At 38.6% G+C, this 17,066-nt stretch overlaps 1 protein-coding gene across 1 annotated transcript; it reads right to left on the reverse strand.

Moving 5' to 3' along the window:
* Positions 1 to 330: 330 nt before the first annotated feature.
* Positions 331 to 17,066, reverse strand: prkg2 (protein kinase cGMP-dependent 2). Its single transcript, XM_018759031.2, has 19 exons — positions 17,009 to 17,066; positions 14,749 to 15,285; positions 13,061 to 13,227; positions 12,179 to 12,292; positions 10,378 to 10,483; positions 9,863 to 9,926; positions 7,887 to 7,964; positions 7,145 to 7,239; positions 6,937 to 7,005; positions 6,666 to 6,764; positions 5,564 to 5,714; positions 5,211 to 5,347; positions 4,503 to 4,592; positions 4,167 to 4,308; positions 3,565 to 3,728; positions 3,225 to 3,347; positions 2,980 to 3,042; positions 2,226 to 2,292; positions 331 to 990 (listed from the first exon to the last, which is right to left on the reverse strand). The coding sequence occupies exons 2-19, from the start codon at positions 15,270 to 15,272 to the stop codon at positions 895 to 897; spliced, it is 2,349 nt and encodes a 782-aa protein (XP_018614547.2). The 5' UTR covers positions 15,273 to 15,285; positions 17,009 to 17,066; the 3' UTR covers positions 331 to 894.

Raw genomic sequence — 17,066 nt, forward strand, 5'->3', positions numbered from 1 at the left:
GGCCCCGAATGAACGATCCTGCATTCGGGTTCTGCCTTCCCCGCATCCTCTGCTACACATGACAGTTGTTTTTAAACTTTACCATCTTCTTCATATTAGACAGGGCATTTACCAGATTTATTGCAGCAAATACAAGCATCACAACAGCACCTATATTAAAGCAAGACTTGCCTTGAATTTACAAATGTTTTCAAGGCAGATGTTTTTTAAAAAGAAAAATAATATGTCAGTCATGCAATTCAACATTTGGTAAAAAAGCAGTAAATAAAGCGATGCAAAAAGTTTTTTTTAATCAACCTTTATATATACTTTTTCACTTTTTTGGGCTATTTAACACATAAAGATAAGCAAAATGCAAAACATTATTTACAGTATTAATTACATAAATGCACCACAACTAATTGCTTGAGTGAGATTCCACACGTCACGAATCAGTTAAATAGCCACGGTTGTTTCAAATGTGTCGGAAAGCGTTGAAATCCCATACGTCATCTACACCTCTGTCATTTAGAGGAAGTACCGTTCACTTGGCCGCAAAGTTTACCCCTAGGTCATACGGTAAATATTATCTCTGGTTTCACACTATTCTCCGTGACACTCGCAGTTCATAATTTAGAGAGGGAAAGTGGACTCGCTCTGGAGGAAAGTCGATGATAACTCGTGCAGTGTCAGACTGGAGGAAGAAGTGGCACTCATTCTCAAGCCCTTCTCTTGGAATCCAAACCAGGGTAACACACACTTCCGTCCACCTAACTGTTCGGCCAGCTCAAGTTAAAGTGCCCCTTTGTATATTGCAGAGGGGACACTGAGCTCTCTCATAACAAGTGCCAGTAGAACAGCACGACAGCAAAAAAATTCTCTCTTTGTTCGCACAGCGTCGAGCGACAGAGGCTCTCAGAAGTCTGCATCCCAGCCAGACAGCTCATCTGAGGGAACGTCTTCATCAGGCGGGTAGCTGTCAAAGTAACGGTGGTCTGAGGGGCCAAGCACCTGCACAGAGAAACAGTCATAGATGGACACATCTGTCCACCTGCACTGCTCCACCTGTTGAACCTTTGCTGCGTACATGTATTTCTAGCGAAAACCTTTACCGTGACCGGTTGTCAAAAAAGGCTGCGTGTTTAACAAATATTTTCCCAATAAGAGGAGCTTTTGTTGGCCCATGTGCAAAATCCAGGCTCAGAATATCGTTTTTAAAAATAAATGTCTATACGGTGAAGGTTTTGTAATTCTGTCCAATATCTGTTTCGTTTCTTTAATCATCGTCTCTGGTTTTCCACAGCTCTTTCTTGACAACGATTCTTTTTGGTGGAGTGGTATGATCTCTGTCTTCAATACTGACGTTTAATAAGATTCCATCTTTATCAGAAAATTTAGTCCTATTCAACACTCTTCTAGTTCCAATAGGCATTAAAAGATTAAAACATGGTGATCCTGAGAAGTCTATCGTCATTGCAGTGTTCTGTAGCCTTCAGTATAGACCTCACTCCAACACCATGCCATCTAAGAAATAATTTTGGTTTACTCTGTACGGACTCCTGTAAATATAGGCAAATGTTACAAAATGCTGTGCTAAAAAAAGAAAACAGACTACTGCAAGAATTAACTCAAGCTGACAAACAGCTCATTGCCCTGAACAATTCCAGGGCTATGATCGCTGCATTATACACTGTTTTTACTAGTGTACTGGTACTTGCTATGCACTGTGGGAGACATGGAAACTGAGGGAGACACTGTGACGATGCATGGTCATCTGCATGTGCTTATTGTGGGAACGTGACAAGATGGAAGTTTACTGGACTGGGGTTCATTCAACTATCAAAAAACTTCTAACAAAATTTTTGATTTTGTCTTCATAAATTTTCTTGTTAAACCCCAATGCAATTTCCTTTTCTGATGAAATTATGGAACATCAGCTGATTATTGATACATACTTGGCAAGGAAATTTTAAAATTTTTTTTAATTTTATTGTCTACAACTGAAATTCCCCTCTGTAAATATGTGGAGGACCAAAAATGTGTAGCCTACACATAAAGCTGGCTGGAAAACAATTTCATAATTCATCTTGATTAAATTTATTAATCTGGATTCTACATGACTTATTACTTAATTACTGAAACAAAATTAACTTATGATTGTCTGCATAGGCTCTGCCTGAAATTCCCTTTTTAAGGAGCTCCTATATCCACAGAAATGCTGGCTTAGAGTAAAATTATAGCAGTACCTGTCTTTTGAGAGGAGATGGCAACTTTCTGACTTTTAGTCCCTCCCAGTTGAATCCATTAAACCACCTGCAAATCAAAGAAACTAATTCAATTTTGATGCTTCACATTAATAATACAGCACTAATAAAATCACATTGCATACCAGGGCAATAGTATTCATTCACAGAGTATATAGCTGGATAGTGGTTGTAAGAGCAAGGTGCTGAAGATTCAAAATATTGGCCAATATCTGCTGTCATTTGACTTCTTTTTATTTAATTATTATTACCAAACAATCACGTAATTACATCAAATCATATTAAAAGCTGTTGGCCGCTAAACCGAGCAGTCCTTGACCGAGCAAGACCCCGGGACATAAAAGTGCGAGAGATTTTCTGAACAGGGCTTGAAATGTGAACAGTTACACGTCCTTGGCTCAGGCTCCTCAAATGAAATTCAGCCAAGGACTGCAGCGGCCCGAACGAAAGGCTGAGGTCAACGTGGTTGTGTGATCATTTGCTTGAAGCTAGAAAGCAGGGTTAAACAAAAGGGTTTTTGGTGTGCCGTGCTAATGCGGAAGGCTCTGCAGGGGAAGTGAGGAGCCATTAGAGCCTCTTGAGGCTGAGGAAGCTGGCTTGGAGACACCCAAATATGATTAATCAATAGCAGCAACACAGACAAAGGGAACAAAGTGGAGAGTGGAATTAAAACAATGAGAAAATGAAATTTGTTACCATAAGGAGTCAGTTCAGTACAGAATGCATTCGCACTCACCGATGCTTCTTGATGTCTATGATTCCATTCTTCAGGTTTCCCAGACGTTCTGTCGGATTTTGTCTACAGACGTGACACAAGGTTAGAGAAAATCTCACAATACATGATTTGTTTCGCCGAACGTTTAAGAAATTCTGACATTTCCTGCGTGCGACCTAAATAAACACCTGAAGTGACTAGCTGTGATCACTATGTCTTACTAGAAAACTGGGAGCTCACTTCAGCACCTCACACCTTGCCTGTACCTGCACAGCTTCCGAATCAGATCCTCAGGCCGTCTAGTTATTTTCTTGGGAAATTCTATCTTCTCGATACCTTTCAAGATGAATGTGTATGTCATCATATGATCTGTCCCAGAAAATGGAGGACTGTAAGAAGCAAAAAATTGAAAGGAAAATTAGTTTTTCAAAGAATTAATTCAGAACAGTGAAAATTCAAAAGCAATTAGATCGGCCTTCCAAACAAGACTGCTGTGTTCTTGTACAAGTGACATACATGCAATGTGTTGGTGTAAATAAACACAAAGCAAGAACGTGACATGAGGCTCCAGCTGCTATTGTGGAGTTAAAAAAATATTGTACTAACTTGCCCGTAAGAAGCTCAAAGACCAGAATGCCTAGGGACCAGAAATCCACGCTGAAGTCATGACCTTTGTTGAGAATGATCTCAGGAGCCACATATTCTGGTGTTCCACAAAATGTCCAAGTCTTCTGCCCAAGCCCAATCTTCTTCGCAAAGCCAAAGTCCACCTAGTGAGAAAAAAACCACTTAAATGGAGCAGTTTTACATCATTTGTTCTGACGCCAGTACATTTATACTGCATATGAACATACACAAAGTATGTTACTGAAACAAAAAATATTCATATTTATTCATTCAGCAGATGCTTTTCTCCAAAGCAATGGACATTATACAAAAACGCATTTTAAAACACAAGGAGCTTTAGATACAAATACACAATTTTGAATGCTAAGTCTGTGACACCACCGTTTTTGCTGCCACAAATCACTAGAGCAGCTGCCCCAAAAAAGAAAACACTGACTGCAGATTTGTTCTCATTGTACTTCAGATAAAAGTCTTAACATATTTTTAGATTATGAAGAATCACCGTGGTAACATGTACACCTGACAAGAAACAAGAGATGGGTTGAAATGGATGAACAGATGGCAAAAAACTGATGTCTAACCAGTTTAATGTAACCCTCTGTATCCAGCAGGAGGTTTTCAGGCTTGAGGTCTCTGTATATAACTCCATTGCGATGCAGGTAATCAAAGGCTTCCGTCACACAGGCCACACAGAACTTGGCAGTGTGCTCATCAAAACTGCCCCTTTAAAGCAAAAATCACAAAGATGTCTTCATGCTCAGCATAAACAGGAAAAACACAACATTACTCCTAAAACAAGGTGTAAATGTCTGTTATTGTTTCAAAATATGCTAAACCAGCTAAATACATCTGTCAGCATCTTTAATATGCTTGAGAAGGAGCCACAGCGATGAGTCAGGACCTTCATAGTAACCTACTGATCTCGGAGAAGACTCCAGATCTCTCCTCCAAGGCATGCCTCCAGCAACATGTATACATACTTCCTGTCCTTGAAAGTACGGTACAACCTACAAATAACAAAAGGGTCGAGATCTGAGTGAAAAATCACCTTGACAACAAATTACAATATTTTACTATTGCAAAAAAAAAAAAAAGAATTAAAGTACAAAATTAGAAGAGGAAATACTGGATTTCTGCAGTGGCTTCAGTTCCTTCACTGTGTTATTCTGATACAGGCAGTTTAAGAAAATGCATCCAACCTGCTGTTCTATTAAATCCTCTAGCCTCCCCAGTTACAAGTAATTTGATCTCTGAGAAAGTACGCCTCTGCCATAGACTGGTAGCCTCAATCATCTCATCTTGACGGGTGTGGTTGAATGTTTGTTTTTTCCCCATAAGCGCATTTGCTCCAAATAGAGCTTGAGCTTTGCCTTAATTTCACTATACACTTCCAGGCTAACCTGCATCTCACTATAAAGTGTTTCAGAATATGACATTCGATTTCTGACAATAATGATTTTACAGCAAGTCTGTGGTTGCTTGGCACTCTATGGCAGTGTTTCAGATAAAACCACTTAAGCCGATATGAGTCTCTCCTGTTTAGTACAGTGCTCGTTCAAGACACTCTGTCTTACTTATTCAAAGGTAGTGCTGCCAGTGGCTCGGTGATGGAGTGAAAAACCTACTTGACCACAAAGGGGGAACAGGTTTCCATCAGGATCTTTTTCTCAGAGTGGATGTGCTCCTCCTGACTGGTATCAACTATGTGCTGCTTCTTGATGCATTTCAGGGCAAAAGTCACATCCTCATTCTTCACCCTCACCTGTAGTTCAGCACCCCAAATATGAACGTTCTTAACAAATGCACACATCATAGATACTGGTTTTAAATGACTATTTGACAATCCCCTACTATAACACAATTAATTTCATAAATCATGAGAAAATCAAAAAACCCAACAGAAAATCTTCACTTTTTAATTGATATGTAAATTAGCTTTAACTGGGTAATTCAACTCAAATACAAACAATATTCTTACCAGCTCCACCCTGCCGAATCCCCCGACTCCAAGTGTGGTGATGACATCAAGGCTCTCAAAGGGCGAGCTGGACGAGAAAGCCGATACCCGCTCCTTTAGCTCAACGACCTCCAGAGGCAGTGGTGAGGTCAGCTGTGTAGAGGTTAAGCTCCTGCAAGGAAGACTTCCTTAATATAGCCTTAAACATGTGTACACTTCTCTCCGCTTGGAACAGTGCACACTGCCAGCACAGGTATCATTAGAATGCTCTGTACCCCAGACTCTCTATTTTTCCTTTTCCAAGAAGTCTTCAGAGGATCATGTTATAGAATACGCTATACACTATTGAACTGACCTTAACTGACTGCTTCAAGGGTCAGTGAGATAGGAGAAAAATTAAAACTCAAAAATTAAAAAGTAGAAAAAATACAATTTCACTATGTTTATTACCATAGAAGGCTTAATGAGATAAGATCAATAAAACCGAGTTTAATCAAAACTGCTGCATGTCCCTATGATGGACTTGCAAAGAGAAAGAGGAGAAGGAAGAGAGGTCAATCCCACATCCACAGAAGGACACTCCTGCAGGAGGCTGTTTGATGCCATGGTGTAATCCCACCTCTGTCAAGCCAATGCTTGCCACCATGCTCAGTCAGAGTGGTGCAAAAATTCAGATACACCAGATATGAAATTCGGATATGAAACTTCACACCTGTGTTCTTCCTGCAGTACTTAAACATTGGTAGTATAATATTTTATAAACTAAAAATAGCTGTAAAAATAATACCCTAGCTATACAAACCTACAAATGTTATGTTTGGTGTTATAAAATAATAAACACAAAGTGTTATTTCCATACTTTTCAGCAAAATTTTGCACAATTATTATACGTACAAACATATGGTAAGTGTCCGGTACAATACGTCCTGCATACAAACACGGTAACATAATCCAACCTGAATAAAACTGCATCCCCTTATTTTACTCAAAGCTTTTTGTTCTAGACAAAAGGATTAATAAATAGTTCAAATAATATGTTGGATAGTTTGTTCTCAACATATCAAACGTAAAATGTTCACCAAAGTTATACATGTCCAAGGCTGATTCTTTAGAATGATCTTACTTAGCATGTTTCTTCTTGCCATCACATGGTATACATTCCACATAGCCTTGCAGGTACTTCTGAAGTTCACTGAATGTCCCAACAGTTTGACTGAAGGTCCTGTAAGGAAAACAGATCATATATTTTCCATTTTTCCATATTAAAAATGACTAATTGCACAAAAATATACTTTTGTACATAAACAGAAAACCCCAATTTCATAGATTTTGGGTCACCCAAAGTCTGAAGCGGATAAAAAGAATTGCAGAATTCCAATGAGCTGGATACTCACTCACGGTCAATCACGAGGCATTCCACGTCATTCTCATCTGCAATTATGCTGGCCGACCTGACATCATCACTGCAAAAGCGAGAGGAAAACACACATTTCTTTCCGAAACTATGAGAACGAGCATTAACGACCAAAAAAGACAGACATTTTCGGGATCTTTGGAGAGCTGACAAAAAAGGAAAATCGGTGATGTATGAAAGAGTGTAACCTTATAAGGGCCTTCTCTCCAAAATAGTCCCCTTTCTGAAGGATCTTTATGGTTTGGGGTTCCTCGTGCTCCTCACTACTCTGAGTGACCTTGATCTGAACAGCAGATACAGCAGTCAGCATTTACACATCCCACTGGATCACACACTCCACAAAGACAGAAGAACATCTAAACAAAGGCAACTTTTATTCAGGTCTCCTTAGAGCTGGAAGATGTAAGTCAGTGCATGAGTCTCTTCATTGTTGCAATAACGATTTTGTTTTAACGTTGCTAAGGACATATTCCTTATCCAGGTTATTACTATTCTCACCTAGGATCTGCGTGAAAAGCGATTGTTCACTGCTAGCCTGTTTGACCTCACGGCTTCTACTCGGTGCCAAACACTAATGGGTTATTTTGGATAGCAGTTTCCGTGTACAACAGAACAGCTGGGGACGTTGGGCACGAGGCCCCTTTTACAGCGTTAATGTAGTACTTTGAAAAACATCTGTCTTCTCTCATTAGCACTGATGCCCAGAAACGCAGAGGTGCAGCACCGGTTCATTTCCTCCTAATGGCTCCAGAGCTTTCCCAGCGGAAAACTACCGATTCGGCCTGGTGTCCAGTTACTGAGCTATCACTGAGCCCTTCAGCACAGGAAAACAAGTCAGAGGGCTCAGCCATCCCTGTGGAAACAGCACGATTCCCCGTACAGCACATGCTTACAAAGCAACACGAGTCAGACGGAAGCAACAAGATTTACCTTTCCTTTCGCAATAACGTAGAAAGTGCTTCCTTCTTCTCCCTCCCGGATGATATAATCCCCTTTGTCATAATATTCCTGACAGGAGAGGAAATCCTTATCTTAAGTGAGACATTGATTTTCACCCAATCCCCTGTATCCAAAGTGAACTGAGCCTTAAAGGACTTAGCGTGTCTGTGAAATACATTCATTGGTTTCATCTGATTTAACACACTTCCCATAACAGAAGCTAGATGTTGGCTTTAGTAGGGGAAATGCAGCACGATGCAAATTGTACCTGTAACAAGAACTGTTGACAGATAAACACTGCTAGTTTATGTTTTTGCTTCAGTCATTTATAAAATCAAGCCTTTTCTTAACATACATCTTTCATTACTGCATTCTAACAGTGTTTCTGTGGCTCGATCTGAAGAAATTCTGTAACTTTTACTGCGTTGTTTTGCGACGCTTTGCCAAGAACCATGTACTTTTCCATCTTGCGCCGCCCAAAAGCTGGATGTAATACATTTCATTGTTTTTAAATGATGGAGCTCTGCGTAAAGTCATACAGTGACAGTTACATGAAAAAGAAAAAAAACGGATAAAACCGGCTCATGTGATATTGACACAGTGTGCAACAAATCCCACAATGTTTTATCTTAATAGCTGCTTCTTCACGCTTTCAGTCTCAAGTTTTCTGGTCAGCAGAGAAAATGTGACATTACCGTAGCAAGGCAATTCTCAGTCGATGAGAAAACACAGATCTGCATCTGAATTCATTTAACTGACTTAACTGAATCCACGATGCATATAAGTATTTTAGTGCCTCTGATTATGGGAATCTTTCATTTGGTATTTACTGTATTGTCCGGCAGTTTTTTAATCTATTCTCTAAAAACTCTCTACCTTCGCACCTCAATTTGAGTTCTGTTTATATGTTGTACTTAAATATGTATGATCAAGCATAGCTTTTAACCCCAATCCCATAGAATACAATCGACAGACGGTGGAAAATGCTAAAAACCCCATAAACATTTGTCAGGACAGGCTCCGCTAGGAATTCCTTCCCTCACTCTTTTAAACTAATCGGGTTCAACATTATCTGCATTATTCTGAGGTGACATCTGCTGTACTATAGGATTACATACCCCCTATTCCCTCCAGACAGAATATAATGAACTCCATCAGGAATGACTGAATAACAGAATTCTCTCATTCTACCCAGGGGAAGGACAATTGAGAGGATTGCCCTTGAAGTTTGCATGGCAAAAGCATTCTGAAAGGGCCATTTGAGGCACGACTGACAAATCCCACACTTACAGGGGAAACCCACATTAACAGGAGATGGCGGCTGAGCAAATCTCTCAGCATCACACAGTATATGCCCTGTCACTCTCAGGTCTCCTACAAATAACCAGTGTCCTAGAATAAACACTGTTTAGGAGATGCTCAAATAATTAAAATAATAATATATACGGTTTACGATGAGAAAAAATATGAAGAGGAGTTAAGATCTGGAGATACGGTGTCTAATGGACTAAAAGGAACTAGTGATACAGTATTCCACAGTTACGTTTATTCACTCAGCAGACACTTTGTCCAAAGCAACTTATAACAGATTTTGGCTGTTACTAGCCCACACACCTTATTCACCAAGGTGACTACAGTGCTAGATACACTACTTACAAGGGGTTACTCATCCACACATCAGTGAAACACACTCACACACTATGGGGGAACCTGAACAGCACATCTTTGGACTGGGGGAGGAAACCAGAGCACCCAGAGGAAACCCACACAGACTGAGCAGGGATTGAACCCACATTCTCTCACACCACCCAGGCACTGTGAGGCAGCAGTGCTACTCACTGTGCCGCAGTGCCACCCCAGTTATTTCTTACTATAAAGTTCTTTCAGAACTAGGAAATATTCAGTAACATCCTGCTTAATCTCAAGCATCTCTGAACATTCATACTCTGTCTTAACTGTCCACTTACCACTTCCAGGCAGTCCACTATCTTATTTAATTTTTCTTCTGGTAAATTGGCCAGCAAGGAGACACTTGAAAAAAATTAACAGAACAATTCTAATGAATGAATATGAAATACGACTGTCATGTAATGTTTAGTCTTATAGGACTCCAAGATTTATATGACGAACTTATTTTAACCTTAAAACTATTATGCTAAAATCAATAAACATCAAAAGAAAGATAAAAAATCATGTAACTCATAATAGAAGAGCTTTAATTTTCCATTTGTTGCATGTATATCTTAACTGACCAAACACTACATTTTCACAGTTTTTCTTACAAAGACAACATACTGATGGAATACAATGCATTGTTGTTTTTAATTCAAGAATAAATTGTTAGTTGATTTTAATACTTAAATACATACTAAAATAATCATTACACGTGTCATTACTGGCAACCTACACCTGCCAAAAATATCAGCGTCAGTATTAGACCTGAAATTCATATTAAATCTATCCAAAACCACAGTATTGTCACCTTCTGAGAAAGCTGCGATACTGTTCTTGTCGAGTCTGTGCATTTATCCTCATGATGTTCTGAAATACTTCCCGGTCCAAAGCCCACGTCTTCACTTTGCTGACCGCTATGTACATAACACAAGAAAATGCAAAATAAAGGTGAATATGTCAGATACTGGACTTGGCGTTTCTAATTTGACCGTAAATACTCCTTAAAATTAAAAACATCAATAGAGCAGGAACACTTCTCAGCAGTCTAAAAAAATGTTAGAAGCTAGTGTAGACAACAGAAAGCAAATATTTTTAGTAGTGCAAACACATGGAATAATACTTTTTTCAAGAAACAGATCTAAACAGACAAATACAAAAGATATGGACTGTTGTGATATGTGGAATTAAATTTTTGTGTTGTGCTTGCAATGGAATATAATAAAGCAATATGCAGGTTCTTTATTTATACTTCATGAACATGTTTATTTCTGAAATAAAAAAACAATATAAACTGAGACATTTTATTCGGTAAATCTTCCTGCTTACAATATTCAACCATCAGTTAATGTATTTCATTGTCACGTTTACTGTGACACATTACCTGAGCTTTAGTACTTGTGTTACACTGAAAACTCATCTTACCTTATGCCCATACTGTCACCATCCATCAAACTCAATCAAAGATCCTACAGAGCATCAACAAATTCAATATGTATATATCACAATGGGGGGGGTGTGGTGGTGCAGCTGGTTCCCTCTGTGTGGCCGGTCTGGGGCTCGAGCGAGGGCCCAAGGCCAAGAGACGAGGGGACACACACAGGATGGGATCCCAGTCTATCGTAAGGCACCCCAAGCAGGACTCGAACCGGAGACAGGCCACATAGCAGGACCCAGCCAAACCCGCTGCATCTCTGCGCCACCCCTCCCTATTATTAACAGTATCCTAACTTGTAAGGTGTTTTGATATATTCACTTTTCTAAATTTTACCTTGTGAAGAGGAAATATTCTATGCACAAAACATCTAAAAGCACAAAGGTTCTCAGTTCTGGCTCCAGTGTGATGGTACAACCTCCCCCTCTCACTCAGAACTGCTGAGTCTCTGTCTGTTCTTAAATGGCCTTAAAACTCACCTCTTCCAGACTCACTTCTCCCATGATCTCTTAAGTTCATGTAAGTGTACATGCTCTTAAAGTTCAAATTCATACCTGTCGAACAATGGATTAACTTTGACCTAGCAACTTGTATAACGTAAATGTCTATTTAAAAAAATATATATCATTATCATTAGAAAAGTGATTAGGAATCATCTATATACAGATAAAATTTTATGCAGCTACTCATGTGATGGACATTGGTTCATATAATAGAAAGTAACTAACTGTACTTTAGAATCATGCATCTGCATCTAAGTGTCTCTTTCTGCTAATGTAATCCACAAATTGTATTTTCTATGAGATGTATGTCACTTGGGAGAAAGGTGTCTGCTAAATTAATAAATGTAAATGTAAAATGTATTCTGACAATCCTGCTCCTTGGGTAATATCTTTAACATCACTGCCTTTAGGGTCATGATTCTAGGCATACTTTCATTGTCCCAAAGGAAGATGGAAAAAAAACAGTTTGATAGCTATTGAGCAACTACAATTATTGAGTAATACTGAATCATCTTTAACTTGATGTCAAAAGTTTGTAGTCTTCTTAATGATTACACAAAGTGAATATGACTTATTAAAAAAAAAAAAAATTTCAAAAGACAAGTTTCTTATTACCAGTGGGTTGTTTTCCAACCACTCTCTCCATTTTTTTCTGCAAAGAGAAAACACTTTACCTCTTACTGAAGCAGTCCTGGTACAGTTATACAGTATTGCCAGTTCACCAAATGTGGTCCAAACTTCTATTGTAGTCAGCATTTTGTTGTGTTGAAAGACATCCAGTTGCCCTTCTGTGAATGCAAGATGAACATAATTAGTCTTCATCAAGTAGCTGTATGGCATCGAGGTGTAAACCAGATGCACTAAAATGCTAATTTGTGAAATTAGGAAGAAAATGCTGTTTTTACTTAATGGGTTTGCAAAATACTCAAGTTCCCTTTAAAAGTTTCGAAGTATGAAATGGTGAGACATTCAACCGTCACACTGCACTCAAAATTTAGGTGCAATAATTTAACTTCTCATCAATTTGAAATATATGTATACATTTGATGAAATATCAGGTACACTGTGTACCTTTTTGAAATTATTGTTTAAATGTGGAAAACTCTTGATATCTATGTACACACACAATGTCTACAACTGCTTGTCTTGAGTGGGGTTATGACAAACTGGAGCCTCACCTGCTAACACAGGGCACAAGGCTGGAGGGGACACAAGTCCGCCACAAGGCACCCCCCACAGGACTCAAACCCAAGACCTACCACAGAGCGGGCCCCAGCCAAACACCCTGCACCACCATACCCCCTTCCAATTGATGCAAAAAAATCTTATTCTTAAGGTTTAAAGTAGTCAAGAAGTTTGTTTCTCCCCAGTATAGTGCAGAATTTGTTTTTCACTGTCCATAAATATTCTTTCTTGCAGTTTCTCCTAGTTACGTGAAGCAGACCTCTCATAAACTTAAATAAAAATAAAGTGCATAACCCTCTCATCATCAAAGTTTTTAACAACAGACTGTAGCTTCTTATTTTGTTTGGTGACCTTTGCAACAAAAGCCCCACCTGCCAGAACATACAGATGATTTCCAGGATCCCCTTGCTTGATGACATAGTCTCCTCGCTGATAGGTCTTCTCGTACATACATTCCACCATGTCCTTTATCTGTTGCATCTCAAGTCTTTTCAGGAACTGGTTCTTATTAAGGGCATCTGTAATGAGCTTCTTCACACTGCCAACATAAATGATTGATTTTTATGTTGCGTCCCATGCAGCAAGCCAAGCATATATGTTTATACTTCCATTGCAAATGTTTTGCTAAATTGTTTGGCTGAACTCAAAAATTAAAAAGAGGGAAAAAAAAATACAATTTCACTATGTTTATTGCCATTCTTTTGGAACTTTTAGAAAAATTCCCAGGACTCACATACTGATGATGTAGTTATTTCAAAAGATTGGTTTTGTCAAAACAAAAAAAAAAAATCCTTTTTGGTGTTAGCTTTTATATTTATTTGAGGTGTTACCTACAAGCACACTGCAGTATCTCTGATTATGCACGTTCCCTGGATAGCAAAGATGAAATGTGTTACAACAAACTGAGCAAATTTATACCTGAGCTTCATTCAGCAACAAGCTCACACTAAAGCGGACAAACTGTCCAAAACATCTCCATGCAGTAAAGCTCTTCTTCTCCCCAGCATATGTTTCCTGTTATGTGCTTGAATATGAAATGAATCTCACTCTTTACCATCACTGTAAAATACCTCCACAACCCCCCTCCTCTGTTTCATAACCTCCTGTTTGCATTTTCATCAAAAACAAAGTGTTTTGTTCGATTGTCATGGGTTTTTTCTTACTACTTCTGTTTCATGAAGACGAGAGCCCTGAAGATCTCCCATCAACATGAACGTGAAGAAAGAGCGAGGAAAGATGTGGCACCGTGGAACACGCATGAATATGATTTGCTGAGATGAATACAATATGTCTTCCATAGCTGGTTTTAAGCTACACAAGGGGGAACAACCTTGAGGGCCATCCCCAGCTGATAGTTGAGTCGCTGACCTCAGAGGGGTCAGTGCCATACAAGTTTGACAGTAGCCTAGCCCAAAATCCATTATCATATTTATTTTCACCTACAACAATGAATGAATGCTGCTATTCCTTTTTTTCGGACATTTATCTGATTATATTTTATATTGCTCTTTTTCTAACAGAGAGAATGATGGGGAAATCTGATAACTCTGTTTTCTGTGTTTTAACATTTATATTATGTGCTTCAGGGTTCTTCAGCTTTTTATGATGTTTAAATTGCCGCATACCATTTTATTAAACGTTGTTTAGAGACTTGTAAGGTCAATAAATCTATTCTTGGAATAAATTTCACCAGTGTATGGTGATCCAATGATCCAGAAACAATGAAAATGGTTTCATCCTTTGACAGAAATTCACATAACTGACAAATGTTAGGAAATGAATTGTATCCATTAACCGGGGAGGGGTGTAATATGAAAGTAAATTGTTTTTCGTTTCCTACTATGTTCATGCATTCTTTTTCTTCTCAGAAGATGCTTTTAGTAAATCCAAGTAGCATCTGTGTTTACTCATAAAACTGTAGTCCTTTTGCTAGAGGATTACTCCTCTTCCATCCAATCTCCATGGAAAAATGTTTTTCACATTAACATACATCAAGTTCACTGTGGTTGATTTTGAGCTGGAACAGAAATCACTGAAAAACAAGAGTGCCTAGTCTCACCTTGAATCCTTCCAAACCCTGGCCTTATCAAAGGAGAACTTGGGCAGACTGCTGGAGTTATAGGTCCTTGATGTGGGCTCTGCTGAGACTCCTGCTTTGGCTCCTTTTCTCCTGTTCAGGGTGTCCTTGAAGAGGCTGCTGACATGTTGGTTAAACTTTGCTTTGAGCGGCAATGGGTGGAGACCTGCTCCACCTTGCATTTTCATCACATCCTGAAGCTTGTTCAGCTGGATGCACTTACTCTGTAGCTCCTCTGTAATCTCTGCGATCATTCTGGTTTGCCTGGCCAGTTGCTCTTGCAGTTCCTTTATTGTCGAGTTTTTTTCACAGATGTCCTCATCTTTTTTTTTGCTTTCTTTTTCTAGATCAGCCACTTTGGTTTTAAGAAGTTCTACCGTACTTTTGGGATTCGCAGTAAAGCATGGGTCTTTGAAGTGATTGCTTCCATTGTTGCTAACAGAGAGGTTCACCACAGCTCCATGTGGTTGCTTCAGCTGTTTTGGCTTTACAGATCCATTCCCCATAGTGGCATGTAACCTATAGTTCAGGGGAAAAAAAACAGAAAATATACCATTAACTTTAGACATTTAGGACAAAATAACAATAGGAAATAACTATGAGATGTTTTTAATTCCACGCAGTGTTAGATATTGATTTTAACTCTTGAGGGGTAGTTGACATTTATGTTTCCTCAATCTCCTGCTATGAGTCAAAATGACTTTGAACTCAGACTGCAAAGGATCAACAGACCCTTTAGTTCCTATCTACTTATTAATAATAAAATGTCTCATCAGCATTTAGTTTTAAAGTGCATTTTGTCTATATATTAGTAAAGTTCCCATTTTTTCCAGACGGAAAATAAATAACTCACTTCAGTAAGAGAAATGGAGCCTAACAGTCCGTGAGCCATTAATTAAATATTCATGAGATTGAAAGTATTAAATGCCTTACACTCTGGGCAGATTTGCTGAAAATCTACCCAGGCCATCCTTGAAAAAGCATCTCATCCACCTAATGGATGGAAATGAATGAATTTTTTGAAATATGGCCTTCAGCGTGACTGTTTTCCACACACACACTGAGTAACTCCCTGTATGTGGGAGAAATACCAGAGCACAATGTTTCCTTGTAAGCAGCTGCAAAAGAGCAGAGCAACAGTGACGCCAACACACATATACCAATTCAAAACTTGTAATTCCAGAATAGCAAACATACTTGAATACAGTGAGACAGTTTGTATTCCTTTAATATAATTAGAAAAGTTAAACAAAAGGCTAGTAGTTATGTTACAAAGAGGGGTTTTGGGGAAGCTGGTAGTGTCAAGCTTCCAGTGACTGCCTTTGGACCCAAAGGTTGCAGGATCAAATCCCCTAAACTATAGTGCCTTCAAATTAGTTGTTTACAAAAATCTGCTCCAGCAAAATTAGCCAGCTGTTTAAATGGGTGAATAATTGAATGTTAATTAATGTACCTTAACCTTATAACTTGCTTTGACAAAAGCACCAGCTAGATGTAATTTAAATGAACAAATGTAAATGTTCCATATAATTAACATAGATCACAGAGAAAACCTCGTAATATATGACTTTATAGATATTGAGGTTTTCTCTATAACTTCTAATATATGTAAATTAAATCTAGTTGTATGATGCCTACATTGCAAGATCGTCCGATGATTAAAATGTATTAGTTTACAGAAATAATACGTTTTCATCACCGGTTCAGCTGCTGAACTCTAATTCTATAATAACTCTATATATTTTTCTTTCTCCTTCTCTGTGACGTCTGAATTAGTGTATAAATACTTGTTTCCGGACCAGAGAGGTATCTTCGCAAGCCTTTGAACTGTAACGAGCGTTAAACATTTGCGCTTGAAAGCGACACTCTGAGACTCTGCCGATTAATATCCGTTTATGCTGTAAAAAAGTAGAGCGGAAAGAAAGAGATCGTTCAGTTCCTTTATATACATATAAATATATATATAAATATATATATATATATATATATATATATAATATATACACCCCCCACAGACACACAGTCCGTATCGCTCCGTCCACATCGTTGCAGCGTGTCCAGCACAGTATGTGCATTTCCATACAATAATTACGTTACATATGTTGCAAATGTCTTTATTTGGTGTATTACATCATTTGTAATTTTGTCTGATGCTGTAATAAAACTCTGCTGTGTGTATTCAGTAAGGGTAAATCACACTGTGTAAAGTTCATTATGTAACACTCACGAAATGCACACTTACGGCGGCAGGTGCTTCCAGGATTCCTTTGTCTTTACTCAGCAACAAATTCGAGGTCGGG

The sequence above is a fragment of the Scleropages formosus genome, chromosome 17 (genome assembly GCF_900964775.1).
Source record: "Scleropages formosus chromosome 17, fSclFor1.1, whole genome shotgun sequence".
Lineage (NCBI taxonomy): Eukaryota > Metazoa > Chordata > Actinopteri > Osteoglossiformes > Osteoglossidae > Scleropages > Scleropages formosus.

Excerpts from the sequence above, each read along its gene's own strand:
- prkg2 (XM_018759031.2), bottom strand. The coding sequence starts at position 15,272 with ATGGGGAATGGATCTGTAAAGCCAAAACAGCTGAAGCAACCACATGGA. Across the intron at positions 13,228-14,748 it reads AGGGTTTGGAAGGATTCAAG|TGTGAAGAAGCTCATTACAG; the intron begins GTGAGACTAGGC and ends TTATGTTGGCAG. Across the intron at positions 5,348-5,563 it reads GATTCGGCAGGGTGGAGCTG|GTGAGGGTGAAGAATGAGGA; the intron begins GTAAGAATATTG and ends GCTGAACTACAG.